Source organism: Tamandua tetradactyla, chromosome 22, assembly GCF_023851605.1.
Source record: "Tamandua tetradactyla isolate mTamTet1 chromosome 22, mTamTet1.pri, whole genome shotgun sequence".
Taxonomy (NCBI): domain Eukaryota; kingdom Metazoa; phylum Chordata; class Mammalia; order Pilosa; family Myrmecophagidae; genus Tamandua; species Tamandua tetradactyla.
Genome location: NC_135348.1, coordinates 16,849,696 through 16,865,963, shown reverse-complemented (window position 1 = coordinate 16,865,963; position 16,268 = coordinate 16,849,696). Strand labels below are relative to the sequence as shown.

At 35.4% G+C, this 16,268-nt stretch overlaps 1 protein-coding gene across 2 annotated transcripts in view; it reads right to left on the bottom strand.

Moving 5' to 3' along the window:
- Positions 1-16,268, bottom strand: part of LRBA (LPS responsive beige-like anchor protein) — a 1,037,640-nt gene that overhangs the window by 704,252 nt on the left and 317,120 nt on the right. For both annotated transcript variants that reach the window (XM_077139839.1, XM_077139840.1), the window contains one exon: positions 3,116-3,177. In XM_077139839.1, coding sequence (XP_076995954.1) covers positions 3,116-3,177 — 62 coding nt within the window. The remainder of the gene's footprint in view (positions 1-3,115; positions 3,178-16,268) is intronic.

Below are 16,268 nucleotides of genomic sequence, written 5' to 3'. Positions count from 1 at the left end.
CTACTACTGAGTAGCCATACACATTATTTATTTATTAGATGTTTTGGGTTGAAACCACTTTTAAATGATGCACTTCACAATGTACAGTCATAAATTTGCTTTAAACCCAAGAAGGGAGGTAGTGTTATTGGAATGTATGTCAGACTGAATTAGGATGAGCAACGCAATGCTATTATAAAGCAGCCTTGAATGCAATCTCAATTCTTTCAAAAATGATATTAATGTCAAATAAACAAGAAACACACACTTTATACATTGCTGAAGTAATATGGCTTGAAACATTTATTTAACATTTTCTTTAAATTCATATATATTTTTACAAAGTTTATAAACATCTGCAAAAAAATAGGAGGCATAAATGAGTTGCATGCTTGTGAAAATCAATACGAAATATAGTTAAGAACTTGTTCAATTTTCACACTTTCCCAAAAAACATATGCAATCTTATTCTAAAGATTTAAAGAGAATTTAAATCAGACCTTGGTGTTTAAGCAGTGTATGAGTAAATCTAATTTTAAAAAAAACAAATATATATATATATATAAACTTTCCTACAAGACACCAATATATAATGCTGAGTTATTGTAAAAAAAGCTTTTGAACTGTAGATACATTTTGTCTATATATTGTTAAAATTTAAATATGACATAATGCCTAAACGATTTTTAATGAATGAGTGGACATTCAAAACATAATCCTAGTTGCAACTTATTTAGAAATCTGTTTGGTCTTATTGGCAGCACACCTAATATGATCATTTCCTCATTTCTTAAATATAAGCTCTAAATGCTCTTTTATAATAAAATGTGATTAAACATCTTTAAAAGAATGCAAAAAGAAAGTAAGTTTTGCATGTTTTCAAGAAAAATAATCATCTAATAAAAATTTTTTAATAATGTACATAAATAAATAAATAAAAACTATCCAGAACATGGCTGATTGTCATGAAATTAACACCAACTAATTTGTAAAGTTCTAAATCAAAGTTGTAGATGTTAGGTTCATAAGCATATCCCATTATGTATGTGATTAAAAAAGAGTTTTGACCTGATCTTTCGATCTTTGGCACTCAATCCTCTCCATCTCTGCTTTAAAAAATTAATTAAAATTTTAGCAAGATGGTAGCTTTTTACTTCCCACCCTATCTCCTACTAAAAAAAATTATCAATCAAACTCAAACCATCCCCAGAAAATATTTGCAAAACGTCGAACTGAAATTCAATTTCATCTCTCTTAAGCTTTTAAGTAGAAAAGGACAGTTCACTTCACAAAATGAATCACTTTTCTGATTGCCAATCTGACCTCTTTGAATTAGGAAAATTCAAAGTGAAAAATGTAATTATCACCCCAGAACAATCTGTACACATCTGGAGCTAATTCCAGCTTCATTTTTCACATCATTTTTCACACTGTGCTACATCTTGTAGCGATGCCATGGAACTTTTGAAGAACTCATAAAAAATGTTAAAGACTTCAAATAACCACTAATGTATTCTACTCTAACAAAAACCTTGAAAATCTCTGACTTATGCAACTTTCTCTAAATATTCTCCACATCCTATTTGATTAGATTAGTATTAAACAGCATTCTGACATACATGACAAATAGGTGTATTAAAACATGTCATTCTTTATCTTTTCAGCTTCTAACATTCAACTATGTAATATACAATATCTGAAATATCTTTCACATACCAAAAATGTTTTCAATTCTTTCTAAACTGGAAAATGAAACTTCAATATCAAAATTCACCAATGAAACACTTTTATCACTATAAAAATAAACCTACACTCTTCTGAAAAAAAACATCCAGAACTATAAGTTACTGCTTCTTAAAAAGTAAGAGTAATGTCAGTAGGTATACGAATGGCATTAGGTAATTTCAATCTAATAAGTTATCAAGCAATTATTTCAAATCAGATGATGTAATTGGAAATTTTATCCAGTCAGCCTTTGAAGAAATTGAGTTTGCTGAAGGAGATGATTAACTTTTAAAAACAATACTCTCACTAAATCTAAGAATAATAAGCCCACTACAAACATAACTACTCTTTCAAGTTCATCATAAAAGTCTATCAGATATAATCTCTAAAAAGTAATTGCACTTACTGCATTCTATTGACAATACATATTATTGATTTTTCACACCTTCCATGATTCTTTAATTTGTATTCATGAAATGTCCATCAGCACAGGCTAAATAAATTTGGCAATATACACACTAAAATGAATAAATCAATGCAAAGAAACATTAATTTTGCATTATCCTTATTCATCAGGCAAGTAAACCATGAGAGTTGTAAATGAAGGTCAAAGGTTTTGAAATGGGTCAGAACCTTTGACCTCCATACCAATACCCTTCCTATTAAAAAAGGCTATTTTAAAGTTTAAAGTAGGGAAATTTACTACCAGCAAGACAGCATTTTAAAAAGACTACAAAGAAAACTCTCAATGAAAATATTCATCTGTTTAATTGCAAAACAGAAAAACATCAGAGGACACATGATTTTTACATGTCTTTTAAAACCATTAAATCTTACCAAATGAAGTACAGGGTTTCTGAACAATGAAAATAATTTTACTTTAGGCATCTGTTTTCAAAAGCTTATGATCACTGCCATATTTTTGCTAAATTTTTCATAAAACCACTGTGTATGTCAAAAATAATTAGCAATGACAAGTATTCAAAAGTATTTATTACTCATTTTATAACCTCTGCACAAAAGGAAAGTAACACATTATTCGAGAGAAGTCAGAGTGCCATCCACAAGGTATACAAATAAATCTGTTTCTATAACTTTAATGAACACAGAAAAGAAATTATACAGTTATCTCAAGGTTAGGTTACATATAATCTGGGTACTTTTAATATGACTCTAAAATCCAGAGTTTCTCCTTTGTCTACTTTGAATTCATTCAGCACTTGCTTAAAATCATCTGTATGCTAGTACCAAAGATAAGAATATAATTCACAATACAAATAAAACTATTTGAAAACTGAAAAGTCAAATTCCTACACAGCAAAAACATTTGATAAAGCCATTATAATTTCCTTGTCCAAGTAAATTTGCATGAAAATTTATTTTTAATTCAACATATATTTTTGTTACTCACCTGAGAACACAGTAGCATAACCAATTCCACAACTGAACTACTCGACTTCATGCAAACCAGACCTATTTTAAAGAGAATTTTAAAATATATATTAAAAAGTAAAGAACAAGAGAGATTTATATATATATATATAACTTTGCCCAAATTGGCTTGTAAAAAAATGTTAACATCTTGCTAAGAGCCAAGCTTGTACACATTTGACCATATGATTAAACAGGATGCTAAACAGTTACTTTAAATATGGCATCAAATTTACCACCATTTTTGGTAAACTATTTCAATTCCAGTTTTCAAAACAGTAAAATATTTATTACAACTTCAAGCATTTCAAAATTTCATAGAAAATATGCACGACATATGCCATATTGATCAATATCATCTACATTCTGTTTCTGGAGAGATTTGATTGTTATACATGCAGAGAAGGGAAATGGCTCCCTGACCTTTGCTTTCTCCACCACACTCTTTCCCTTCAACCTTCTAGCTATCAATCAAGTTTCCATTTTGTTTCATGGCAGCAGACATCCCAAACACTCTTATTAGTACCTTGACCTCTGACCTTACAATAAACCTTAACAGAAGTGCAAGCAGTTGTCTGCTATATATTCTTGATTTCTTATAAATGCATTCATTCACATTTCCTCTTTATGTTTCATTTGGCTCTTCAGTTCATCAAAAAAATATTCTAAGGAAGGAATCTTTTATACAGTTAATATCCATCTAAAGAATTCTTTCATTTGGAAAAGCAATAAAATTTAAAGTAACTGATTCAGAGAATACTTTATAATCAGAACCTTAAAAAGGCAATGCCAAACAAGGACTAAAGTATTAAATGACATTATTTAAAATCAGAAAAATTAAAATGTTTCAATCTGTATTTTGCTAGTTTCAGGGTACATCTAAAATAATTATTTGTAGACCTTAACTAGCCTAGAAAAATTCCCTTCCTTTTTTTCCCCATTAAATCTCTACCAGGTATCCTACTTTGTTCCCCTTTCTTTTATCTTCTTGCTCTATACCTCTTTTTCATACACTTTTTTAGTGATATTTCAGACCTTCTAGTAACACATTTGCATTTTGTAGCCTTACAACTAGAATCAAGTTAAACAGGCTGTTTATTTTATATTGAAAAATTAGAGCTATTTTTCTCAATATGTGAAAAATATAGAACATAGAGATGATGGCAATAATGTCAGCACTGGTATGAAAACTGGCTACAGAATGTCTGTATGTTATATAGTCGAACACGTTATTTACTAAAGTATGGTTTTTACAGAGCTAAGTTCGAAATTACTCCTCCTAAGGCTGTGAAGTCCCAAGGAAGGCAAAGAAATACCTATCTCTCATGGCTGGTGTAGCCCTCTACCAAGCTGAAATCTTCCGTAACCAGCTACAAACGAAGTTCAGTTTACCCCATCGTCAAACCCATTTACTAACAGCAAGTAAATTCATATCTTCAAACCATTAGATCATTATTCCTTATTGCTCTATCCCAGAAGAAACAGAATTCCTACAAATTATGTTTTTATGTCTCATCATTTAGTCTCTGATCTGGCTCAGCTTTTTATATCTGCTCAGGTAATGAACAACGATAAAAAGGTACTTGGGCTATGCAAAGAGAAAGAATTATAGGTGCTGTTTTGTCCCTTTTACCACGTATTGTAGGAAAATTCATTATTCATATACTTACCTCTAAAATTGTTTTAATGTATATGTATGTGAACCTCAATCTTAATTCCCTCTAATAAGGGCTGGAAAACCAGAGGAAGGTTGATAGCTGCTACATAGTTGGAGGTGAAGATTCAGCAAAGAATACATCCATTGATCAGCGAGCAGAGTACAGAGAACACAAATTCTAGTAAAAGGTCATGTAACACTTCAAAGTTTAATTCAGTTAATGTATTTTGGAGTGCAGTTTTTGTTGCTTTGTTGGACATGGAGGTAGTTTTGGAGGGAAAGTACAATTTTAAGCAAAAAAGGTTCCGAGGAAAAAGAAGACCTGATTTTAGACCTCTCATGTTCAGCTAACTGCCTAAAGAATGTGGGTACTGTAACTCAAATGTATAACTTTTGGAGCAAAGAAACAAGAGAGAACATCAACAAGAGACTTGGTATCAGATTGCATAAGTTAAATCACATCTATTTTTTCTGGTCACACTTACAAAGAATCATGCTGTTAATTACAATCCAGCAAATTTCTCTTTAAATTTCCTATTAGTCTCAAAGGATTATCCAAAGAAAGGCCCTGGAACAATTGTGGTAAGTATATAAATTGTTACCAGAAGCATCAATTTTCTTTTTTACATATACTCACACCTATTATTACCCCAACCAGCAGAAAGAGAAGGTTTGTCAGACTCACAGATATAAACTCTCAGAGAAAGAGTTGGGTTCATTTTGCTTGGTTATATTTTTTGGTCTGTTTTTCATAGAAAAGGAATTTTACTTTCTTCTTTTTTGGTCAAACTCAAAATACTGAGCCAAGAGTCTTATAATCTAAACACATGTTACATTAAGAAGTCCTTTGGCATTTCATGACCAAAGAACACTCCAATTTCTTCAGGAGAGGCTGGTCCAAATATTATTTTACATGATATTTATCCCACCCATATTATTTATTCTTTGTCCTCAGTAAATAGTAAACTCAGAAAAGTTAAATGATTTGCCAGAGATTAACTAGCACAATTTAAATCCATTGATTCATCTATTTTTTAAAACACAGTTTTATTTGGAGGTCTTCACACACATACAGTCCCATGTCTCTACCTTAATCTTCAGTATATCATGATCATCTACCATCTGGAACCTTAAAACTCAAATTTCTATTCCATATTTCCATGGAGGTGAAGTATACATATACTAGGAATGGACAATGTTCTTTGGATGCAACTAACGGCTCGTTAAGAATCTACAACATCTGGTAAATACTAGTTCACATTTCACATGCATTTCCAATAGATCTTAGATTATCATAAATTTTGGTTCTTGTTCTTCAATTTACAACAACACAATATAATACTTTAGAAAACATAGGTGACTCATAATTTTGTAGGAAGAGGACACCCATCTTTACTCCAGAATTACAAAATATTTTCTTCATTGAATTTAGCAACATCACTTAAGGTGATCAATCTACAGGATTCATTTCTACCTGATCTTCTCCCATCCAATCATCTTTGTATAAACACATGTCTTCAATACTTACCCACTTGCAAAGTATATTAAATAAACTCTGGTACATAACCATCATGAAAGGTGGAAGAAAATTGCCAGATGCTTTTTAGCAAAATAAGATAACAGAGGTTTTTATTGCAAACTTGTCCATGGTGAAAATTTTGCATGATGAAGTCTTCTTTTTGAAAGGTCCTACTGAGAAAACCAATTTCTCATCTATCCTTAGAAATAGATTATTCACTAACTGAATATACAGTTTGATAAAAATGATAAGAGTGCTTCTCCCTGTCATATGTTTTTTTAAATTTCTTTTATTGACTAAAAAAATTAACAAACAAAGCATTAAGATATCATTCCATTCTACATATACAATCAGTAATTCTTAATATCACCACATGGTTGCATATTCATCATTTCTTAGTACATTTGCATCGATTTAGAAAAAGAAATAAAAAGACAACAGAAAAAGAAATAAAATGATAATAGAGAAAAAAAAGACTATACATACCATATTCCTTACCCCTTGCTTTCATTTACCACTATTTCAAATTGAATTTATTTTAACATTTGTTATCCCTATTATTTATTTTTATTCCATATGTTCTACTCTTCTGTTGATATAGTAGCTAAAAGGAGTATCAGACATAACGTTTTCAAATTCACAGAGTCTCACTGTGAAAGATACATCATTGTTCAATCGTCATCAAGAAACATGGCTACTGGAACACAGCACTACATTTTCAGGCAATTCCCTCCAGCCTCTCCACTACATCTTGAACAACAAGGTGATATCTACTTAATGTGTAAGAATAACCTCCAGGTTAACCTCTTGACTCTGTTTAGAATCTCTCAGCCATTGACACTTTGTCTCATTTTACTCTTCCCCCTTTTGGTTGAGAAGGTTCTCTCAATCCCTTGATGTTAATTCTCAGCTCATTCTAGGGTTTTTCTCAGTCCTTTGATGCTGAGTCTCAGCTCATTACAAGATCTCTGTCCCACGTTGCCAGGTCCACACCCCTGGGAGTCATGTCCCACACAGAGAGCGGGAGGGTGGTGAGACTGCTCATCATATTGGCTGGAGAGAGAGGCCACATCTGAGCAACAAAAGAGGCTCTCTTGGGGGTGACTCTTAGGCCTAAATTTTAAGTAGACTTGACCTATCCTTTGTGGGGTTAAGTTTCATGTGAACAAACCCCAAGAATGGGGGCTCAGCCTATAGCTTTGGTTGTCCACATTGCTTGTGAGAATATCAAGAATTCAACTGGGGGAAGTTGAATTTCTCCCCACTCTCACCATTCCCCAAAGGGGGCTTGCAAATACTTTTCCAATCACTGATCAAATCATTCTAGATTCATTGGGAGATCACTTGGACAAAACAACAAAATCTTATGTACTACCTGAGATTCCAAATACCTATTACATTCAATGAAACTATCTACATGAGTTATATTATGAAATGCTGTAGTCAAAATCTAAATTTTGTAACAAATAAACATTTTTTTGCTTTAGTCTCACACATACGGTGACATTTTAAAGGATTAATTATCATCTATTTTCAGTACCCTGCAGTAATGACACTCCTTTGTTCTTCCTCAAGCCAAAAAATTTTTTAAATTTGTACATTGTTCAATTCACTATTATTATACACTCTAGGCATTCCTAGATGGCACCATCTCCATCTTTAACATCTATCTTTCTTTCTGACTTCATTTATATCCCCAGCCCTCCTCCCTCTATCATTCTCACATGCAGCTTCATTCAGTGTTTTAACATAATTATATTACAGTTAGGTAGTATTCTGCTGTTCATTTCTGAGTTTTTGTATCCAGTCCTGTTGCACAGTCTGTATCCCTTCAGCTCAAATTACCCAATATCTTACCCTATTTCTATCTCCTGATGGTCTCTGTTACCAACGACATATTCAAAGTTTATTCATTAATGTCAGTTCATACCAGAGAAACCATACAGTATTTGTCCTTTAGTTTTTGTCTAGTCTCACTCAGCATAATGTTCTCAAGGCCCATCCATGCTATTACATACTTCATAAGTTTATTCTGTCTTAGAGCTGCATCATATTCCATCCTATGTATATACCACAGTTTGTATAGCCACTCGTCTGTTGATGGACATTTTGGCTATTTTCATCTCCTTGCAATTATAAATAATGCTGCTATAAACATTGGTGTGCAAATATCTGTTTGTGTCTTTGCCCTTAAGTCCTCTGAGGAGATACCTAGCAATGGTATTGCCAGGTCATATGGCAATTCTATATTCATCTTTTTGAGGAACTGCCAAACTGCCTTCCACAGTGGTTGTACCATTTGACATTCCCACCAACAGTGAATAAGTGTGTCTCTTTCTCCACATCCTATCCAGCACTTGTCATTTCCTGTTTTGTTGATAATGGCCATTCTGGTGGGTGTGAGATGATATCTCATTGTGGTTTTGATTTGCATTTCTCTAATGGCCAGGGACATTGAGCATCTCTTCATATGTCTTTTGGACATTTGTATTTCCTCTTCAGAGAGGTGTCGGTTCAAGTCTTTTTCCCATTTTGTAATTGGGTTGGATGTCTTTTTGTTGTTGAGTTGAACAATCTCTTTATAAATTCTGGATACTAGACCTTTATCTGATATGTCGTTCCCAAATATTGTCTCCCATTGTGTAGGCTGTCTTTCTACTTTCTTGATGAAGTTCTTTGATGCACAAAAGTGTTTAATTTTGAGGAGTTCCCATTTCTTTCTTTCTTTCTTCAGTGCTCTTGCTTTAGGTGTAAGGTCCATAAAACTGCCTCCAATAATAAGATTCATAAGATATCTCCCTACATTTTCCTCTAAATGTTTTATGGCCTTAAACCTAATGTTTAGATCTTTGATTCATTTAGAGTTAACTTTTGTATAGGTTGTGAGATACGGGTCCTCTTTCATTCTTTTGCATATAGATATCCAGTTCTCTAGTCACCATTTATTGAGGAGACATTTCTGTCCCAAATAAGTTGGCTTGACTGCCTTATCAAAGATCAAATGTCCATAGATGAAAGGGTCTATATCTGAGCACTCTATTCGATTCCATTGGTCAATATATCTATTTTTATGCCAATACCATGCTGTTTTGACCACTGTGGCTTCATAATATGCCTTAAAGTCAGGCAGCATGAGACCTCCAGCTTCGTTTTTTTTCCTCAAGATACTTTTAGCAATTCAGGACACCCTGTCCTTCCAGATAAATTTGCTTATTGGTTTTTCTATTTCTGAAAAGTAAGTTGTAAGGATTTTGATTGGTATTGCGTTGAATCTGTAAATCGATTTAGGTAGAATTGACATGTTAACTATATTCAGTCTTCCAATCCATGAACATGATATACCCTTCCATCTGTTTAGGGCTTCTATGATTTCTTTGAACAGTTTCTTATAGTTTTCTTTGTATAGGTCTTTTGTCTCTTTAGGTAAATTTATTCCTAAGTATTTCATTCTTTTAGTTGCAATTGTAAATGCAATTCGTTTCTTGATTTCCCCCTCAGCTTGTTCATTACCAGTGTATAGAAACACTACAGATTTTTGAATGCTGATCTTGGACGCTGCCACATTGCTGTACTCGTTTATTAGCTCTAGTAGTTTTGCTGTGGATTTTTCAGTGTTTTCGACGTACAGTATCAGATCATCTGCAAACAGTGATAGTTTTACTTTTTCCTTTCCAATTTTGATGCTGTGTATTTCTTTTTCTTGACTAATTGCTCTGGCTAGAACCTCCAACACAATGTTGAATAACAGTGGTGATAGTGGACATCCTTGTCTTGTTCCTGATCTTAGGGGGAAAGTTTTCAATTTCTCCCCATTGAGGATGATATTAGCTGTGGGTTTTTCAAATATTCCCTCTATCATTTTAAGGAAGTTCCCTTGCATTCCTATCCTTTGAAGCGCTTTCAACAGGAAAGGATGTTGAATCTTGTCGAATGCCTTCTCTGCATCAATTGAGATGATCATGTGATTTTTCTGCTTTGATTTGTTGATATGGTGTATTCCATTAATTGATTTTCTTATGTTGAACCATCCTTGCATACCTGGGATGAATCCTACTTGGTCATGATGCATAATTCTTTTAATGTGTTGTTGGATTCAATTTGCTAGAATTTTGTTGAGGATTTTTGCATCTATATTCATTAGAGAGACTGGTCTGTAATTTTCTCTTTTTGTAATATCTTTGCCTGGTTTTGGTATGACGGTGATGTTGGCTTCATAGAATGAATTAGGTAGCTTTCCCTCCACTTCAATTTTTTTGAACAGTTTGAGGAGAGTTGGTACTAATTCTTTCTGGAATGTTTGGTAGAATTCACATGTGAAGCCATCTGGTCCTGGACTTTTCTTTTTGGGAAGCTTTTGAATGACTCATTAAGTTTCTTTACTTGTGATTGCTTTGTGGAGGTCATCTGTTTCTTCTTGAGTCAAAGTTGGTTGTTCATGTTTTTCTAGGAACTTGTTCATTTCATCTACACGGTTGTATTTATTAGCAAAAAGTTTTTCATAGTATCCTGTCATTACCTCCTTTATTTCTGTGAGGTCAGTGGTTATGTCTCCTCTTTCATTTCTGATCTTATTTATTTGCGTCCTTTCTCTTCTTCTATTTGTCAATCTTGCTAAGGGCCCATCAATCTTATTGATTTTCTCATAGAACCAACTTCTGGTCTTACTGATTTTCTCAATTGTTTTCATGTTCTCAATTTCATTTATTTCTGCTCTAATCTTTGCTATTTCTTTCCTTTTGCTTGCTTTGGGGTTAGTTTGCTGTTCTTTCTCCAGTTCTTCCAAGTGGACAGTTAATTCCCGAATTTTTGCCCTTTCTTCTTTTTGATATAGGCATTTGAGGCAATAAATTTCCCTCTTAGCACTGCCTTTGCTGTGTCCCATACGTTTTGATTTGTTGTGTTTTCATTTTCATTCGCCTCGAGATATTTACTGATTTCTCTTGTAATTTCTTTCTTGACCCACTTGTTGTTTAAGAGTGTGCTGTTGAGCCTCCATGTATTTGTGAATTTTCTGGCACTCTGCCTATTATTGATTTCCAATTTCATTCCTTTATGATCTGAGAAAGTGTTTTGTATGATGTCAATCTTTTTAAATTTGTTGTGACTTGCTTTGTGACTCACCATATGGTCTATCTTTGAGAATGATACATGAGCACTTTAGAAAAAGGTGTATCCTGCTGTCGTGGGGTGTAATGTCCTATAAATGTCTGTTAAGTCTAGATCATTTATTGTAATATTCAAATTCTCTGTTTCTTTATTGATCCTCTGTCTAGATGTTCTGTCCATTGATGAGAGTGGGGAATTGAAGTCTCCAACTATTATGGTAGATGTGTCTATTTCCCTTTTCAGTGTTTGCAGTGTTTGCCTCACATATTTTGGGGCATTCTGGTTCAGTGCATAAATATTTATGATTGTTATGTCTTCTTGTTGAATTGTTCCTTTTATTAGTAGATAGTATCCTTCTTTGTCTCTTTTAACTGTTTTACATTTAAAGTCTAATTTGTTGAATATTAGTATAGCTACTCCTGCGCTTTTCTGGTTGTTATCTGCATGAAATATCTTTTCCCAACCTTTCACTTTCAACCTGTTTATCTTTGGGTCTAAGATGTGTTTCCTGTAGACAGCATATAGAAGGATCCTGTTTTTTAATTCTGTCACTCTATGTCTTTTAATTGGGGAGTTCAGTCCATTAACATTTAGGATTATTTCTGTTTGGGTAGTACTTTCTTCTACCATTTTGCCTTTTGGATTTTACATGTCATATCTAATTTTTCTTCATTTTACATTCTTCTCCACACCTCTCTCTTCAGTCTTTTCGTATCTGACTCTAGTGCTCCCTTTAGTATTTCTTGCAGAGCTGGTCTCTTGGTCACAAATTCTCTCAGTGACTTTCGCCTGAAAATGTTTTAATATCTCCCTCATTTTTGAAGGACGATTTTGCTGGATATAGAATTCTTGGTTGGCAGTTTTTCTCTTTTACTAATTTAAATATATCATCCCACTGTCTTCTCACCTCCATGGCTTCTGCTGAGAAATCTATGCATAATCTTATTGGGTTTCCCTTGTATATGATGGATTGCTTTTGTGTTGCTGCTTTCAAGATTCTCTCTTTCTCTTTGACCTCTGACATTCTGACAAGTAAGTGTCTTGGAGAATGTCTATTTGGATCTATTATCTTTGGGGTGCACTGCACTTCTTGGATCTATAATTTTAGGTCTTTCGTGAGAGTTGGGAAATTTTCAGTGATAATTTCTTCCATTAGTTTTTCTCCTCCTTTTCCCTTCTCTTCTCCTTCCGGGACACCCACAACACATATATTTGTGTGCTTCATATTATCATTGAATTCCCTGAGTCCCTGCTCATATTTTTCCATTCTTTTCCTGATAGTTTCTGTTTCTTTTTGGATTGCAGATGTTCCATCCTCCAGTTCACTAATCCTAACCTCTCTCTCTTGAAATCTACCATTGTAGGTTTCCATTGTTTTTTTTCATCTCTTCTCCTGTATCTTTCATTCCCATAAGTTCTGTGATTTGTTTTTTCAGACTTTCCATTTCTTCTTTTTGTTCATTCCTTGCCTTCTTCATGTCCTCCCTCAATTCATTGATTTGGTTTTTGATGAGGTTTTCCATGTCTGTTTGTATATTCTGAATTAGTTGTTTCAGCTCTTCTATCTCGTTTGAACTATTGGTTGGTTCCTTTGACTGGGCCATATCTTCAATTTTCCTGGTGTGATTTCTTATTTTTTGCTGGCGTCTTGACATTTAATTACCTTAATTAGTTATTCTGGAGATTGCTTTCACTTATCTTACCTAGGGTTTTCTTGCTAGATGAGTTTGTTGTCTATCTGTTCTTTGACCTTCAGTTCAGCTTTTTCTGGGCCTCTAGCTTAAGTTTTGTTTAACAGAGGGTAATTTTTCAGTTCTTGTTTTCTTGTTTCTTGTCCTGCTTCTAAGGTGCCTTTTCCCTCCCCACCCTTAGGAGGGTCTACACCAGTATTATAGACTCCAGCAGGGTTTTCCCAGACTAAACTGGCCTCCTATCAGGGGGAAGGAGTCACCTGCATCAGTTTTCCCTGAGGGTGAGACCCAGCAGATTGAAAGATTTTCCTGTGAAGTCTCTGGGCTCTGTTTTTCTTATCCTGCGCAGTATGTGGCACTTGTCTGTCTGCGGGCCCCACCAGCAAAAGATGTTTTGGTTGATTTAACTTGGAAGGCTCTCCCTGCTGGGGGCGTGGTGGAGACAGAGGAGAGGTTGTAGGCTGGTTTTAATGGCTTCAAATTGCAAAGCCATGGGGTCTAATTCCTTGCTGAAGGGATTCCACCTGGGTGGGGCTTCACCCCTTCCCTGGGGAAGGCACAGGTGAGAGATAGCCCTGAAAGCAGTCTGTTTCTGCCTATTCCTGGGGCAGTTGCAGCCCGAGCATTTCCACCGCTGAATCCAGAGGTAGCCAAGCCTCCGTGGAAACAGCCACAAAAACCTGTTTCATCCCCTTTCCTCTTTTTCAGTTAGCCAAATAAGCGGCCTCTGCCTTGACCAGTTTCGCCTGAGCTGGGGGCCTATTTTTTAGTAGTCAGAATTTGTTTATTAATGCCACAATTGGTGTTTGGTTGGACTCAGTCCCTGCTACTGTTAGAGTCTCTTTCCTTTCCCTCCGGGAAGCTGCCTCTGGGGGAGGGGCGTCCGGCACCGGCACCCGCGGCTTGGGGAACTCACAGTTCCGGAGACTCGCATCGGGTCCAGCTGGTCCAGACTGGAGTACGCTGTGTGTCCGGACACTATCATGGCTCCGGGAGCTGTTCTGTACTGATTCTGGTTAGTTAGTAGTTGTTCCGGAGGACGAACTAATACGTGCACATTACTAAGCCGCCATCTTGGCACCTCCTCCTTCCCCCTGTCTTTTAAAATACATTTTCAGACTGTGTAAAGTGTAAAATATATTCCTCCATCAATTTCTTCTCTTTGAAATAATTCAGAGAAAATGAAAAATTCTGAATTCTAAAATATGCTCAATAAGAGTTAAAAATAAAACTACAAGGGTGGTATCCACAGACTTACAAGGATGAATCCAATATACCAGTATTTTGCAAACTTTTTTCGCTGGCACGCCCCCAAAGCAAACATTCTGACCCCTTAATAAGAACTTAATATTAAAGATAGAGTATATATATATTTATGTACTGTAGCCCTTTAGAGAGCCAAGAACCACTGCCACATCTAAATTATCTTCAGTTTTCAAACACAAGTTTTTGTCACGTTGAGAATGCAAATTTATATACTCTTAAAATATTATTCAATACTTTGGTGAAAGTAATAAAAAAAAAAGGTGGGGGTAGATCTATCATCAATCGGGCCAAGATGGTGGCTTAGCAATGTGTACATTTTAGTTCGTCGTCCAGAACAACTACTAAATAACCAAAAACAGTACAGAAAAGTTCATGGGGCCACGTCAGTAACTGGACAATAGGGTATCCCAGTCTGGACCAGTTGGACCGGCTGTAAGCCCACCCAGAACCGGGAGCGCACAAAGCCATGGTGGCCAATGTCCCTCTTCCACAGGTCGCTTCCCAGAGGGGAAAGGAAATAGACTTTACCTGAAGAAGGGGCTGAGCACAACCAAATGCCAACTGTGGAATTAATTAACAAATTCTGACTACTAAAAATAGGCCCCCAGCTAATGTGAACCTGGTCAAAGAGGTGGGCGATCATTTTTGCCCCAGCGACAAGGTGGCAGCACTGACAGAAAAAGAAAAAAAAAAAAGAGGAAACAGAAGTTTTTGTGGCTGTGTCTCTACAAAGGATTGACTGCCTTAGGATAAAGCAGCAGGGCTTCTCAGGCTGAAAGTGCCCCAGGCATAGGCAGAAACAAGATCGTTTGAGGGCTTGTCTGTAGCCTGTGCCTTCTCCAGGGGAGGGTGAAGCCCAACTCAGGTGGAATCCCTCCCTCAAGGAATTCAGACACCAGGGCTTGGTAATTTGAAACCATTAAAGCCAGCCTAGAACCTCTCCTCTGTCTCCACCATGCCCCAGAAGGGAGAGTCTGCCAAAGTTAAAGGTACCATATCATCTTATGCTGGTGGGACCTGCTGGCAGACAAGCGCCAAATTCTGGGTAGGATAAGAAAAACAGAACCCAGAGATTTCACAAGAAAGTCTTTCAACCTGTAAGATTTCACCCTCAGGGAAAACCAATGCAGGTGACTCTTTCTTCCAGACAGCAGGCCATACTGGTTTGGGAAAATCCAGCTGGAATCTATAACACATACTTAGAATCTCCTAAGGGTGGAGGGAAAAAGGCACCATACAAGCAGGGGAAGAAACAAGAAAACAAGAACAGAAAAATTCTCCTCTATTAAACAAAACCTAAGCTAGAGGTCCAGAAAAAGCTGAACTCAATGTGAAAGAATAGACAGACAACAAATTCATCCAGCAAGAAAGCCCTAGGTAAAATAAGTGAAAGCAATGATCAGAATAAACTAATTAAGGTAATTAAATAGCTAGATAACAGCAAAAAATAACAAATCACACTAGGAAAATTGACGATGTGGCCCAATAAAAGGAACAAACTGACAACTCAAATGAGATACAGGAGCTGAAACAGAGAATTCAGAATTTATGAACGGACATGGAAAACCTCATCAAAAACCAAATCAATGAATTGAGAGAGGATATAAAGAAGGCAAGGAATGAACAGAGAGAAAAAATCAAAAGTCTGAAAAAACAAATCACAGAGCTTATGGGAATGAAAGGCACCGTAGAAAAGATGAAAAAAACAATGGAAACCTACAATGGTAGATTTCGAGAGGCAGAACATAGGATTAGTGAACTGGAGGACAGAACATATGAAATGCAAGAAGAAAAAGAAAATATAGGGAAAAAAATGGAAAAATATGAGCAGGGACTCAGGGAATTCAATGACAATATGAAGTGCAAGAAAATATGTGTTGTGGGTGTCCCAGAA